This window comes from Sphaeroforma arctica, assembly GCF_001186125.1.
Source record: "Sphaeroforma arctica JP610 unplaced genomic scaffold supercont1.107, whole genome shotgun sequence".
Taxonomy (NCBI): Eukaryota; class Ichthyosporea; order Ichthyophonida; genus Sphaeroforma; species Sphaeroforma arctica.
Window position 1 is genome coordinate 146,847 of NW_014040451.1, and position 1,130 is coordinate 147,976.

At 39.5% G+C, this 1,130-nt stretch overlaps 1 protein-coding gene across 1 annotated transcript; it reads left to right on the forward strand.

Moving 5' to 3' along the window:
• Nucleotides 1-254: 254 nt before the first annotated feature.
• On the forward strand, nucleotides 255-985 carry SARC_02418 (hypothetical protein; the record flags this gene model as incomplete). Its single annotated transcript, XM_014303846.1, has 2 exons — nucleotides 255-353; nucleotides 860-985. 2 exons carry the CDS (start codon nucleotides 255-257, stop codon nucleotides 983-985), a joined length of 225 nt encoding a protein of 74 aa, XP_014159321.1.
• Nucleotides 986-1,130: the final 145 nt, after the last annotated feature.

Here is a 1,130-nt window from a genome sequence, read left to right on the forward strand (position 1 = left end):
CCGTATTGTCTATATATTCATGAATCATGTTTTTAGTATCATATCGTATTACCCCTATACACATACATGTACAGAAGTACCTATACCCAGCGGCTTGTCCGTGCGCGGGCAATTATAACTATATAGAAACCGTTGTTCAAAAGAGTCGATACCTATACACTGAAGTATATTCATGTTTGTATACTAGCTTACAGATATGATCACTTGCAGCATATGTTCAAGCACTCCTACTAATTTTATCTGTCACAGGTCCTATGGTGTTTTTCCGCGTGTATGCGGGCACCATGAACGCGAAGGAAGCGGTAGACAACACTAGCCGAAAGTGCAAGGAGCAAGTGAAGCGCCTGATGAAGGTACGACTAGACACGCTTGAGTGATGGCTTGTCTTGTGTAATACCAACAGGCTAAAGTATATGGTGTTTTGTACTATTATCAGAGCGAACATACATGATGGAGGGTGCTAGTGTTTAACAGTATTCGTTGCCTTACCTTGACCCTCACTGGCGAAGGTGCAATCAGACATGCGTCAGTGGATGATTTGCTTTGTGCAATGATGACAGGTTACAATATATGATGTCATACTGATGTCAATGCGAGCATACAAGATGGGGGCTTTTCTAAGTTTTGTATGAACCGTCGCCTGCCCTTGGACCTTACTGAAGAATGGAACTCAGTTGGTTATTTCTCCCATGGAAACCATATTCGATTCAATATTAAACACCCATGCGGCATGCTTTTGTAAATTTACCAGGACCAACAGAACATATGACGCGACATAATTCCGCGAAAGAACAGGTCCATGGGAAATATAATATCTCAATATTGAATGCTCATGCTACATGATTTTTCAAAACAACAGGTACATGCCAATAAGTATACAGATGTCAGTTCGGTGACTGCAGGCGAGATTGCAATTGCTGTGGGGCTCAAAGAGACCATGAGTGGCGACACACTAATAAAACTCACTGCCGCTAACGGTATGTAGTCTGATTGTTGCAGCTCGCGTAGTGCTGACGTTAATAGGGAAATACATTTATAACAATACTTACTTATATATATATATATATATATATATATATATGTGCGTGTGTTATATATATATATATATATATATTAATATATAATATAGT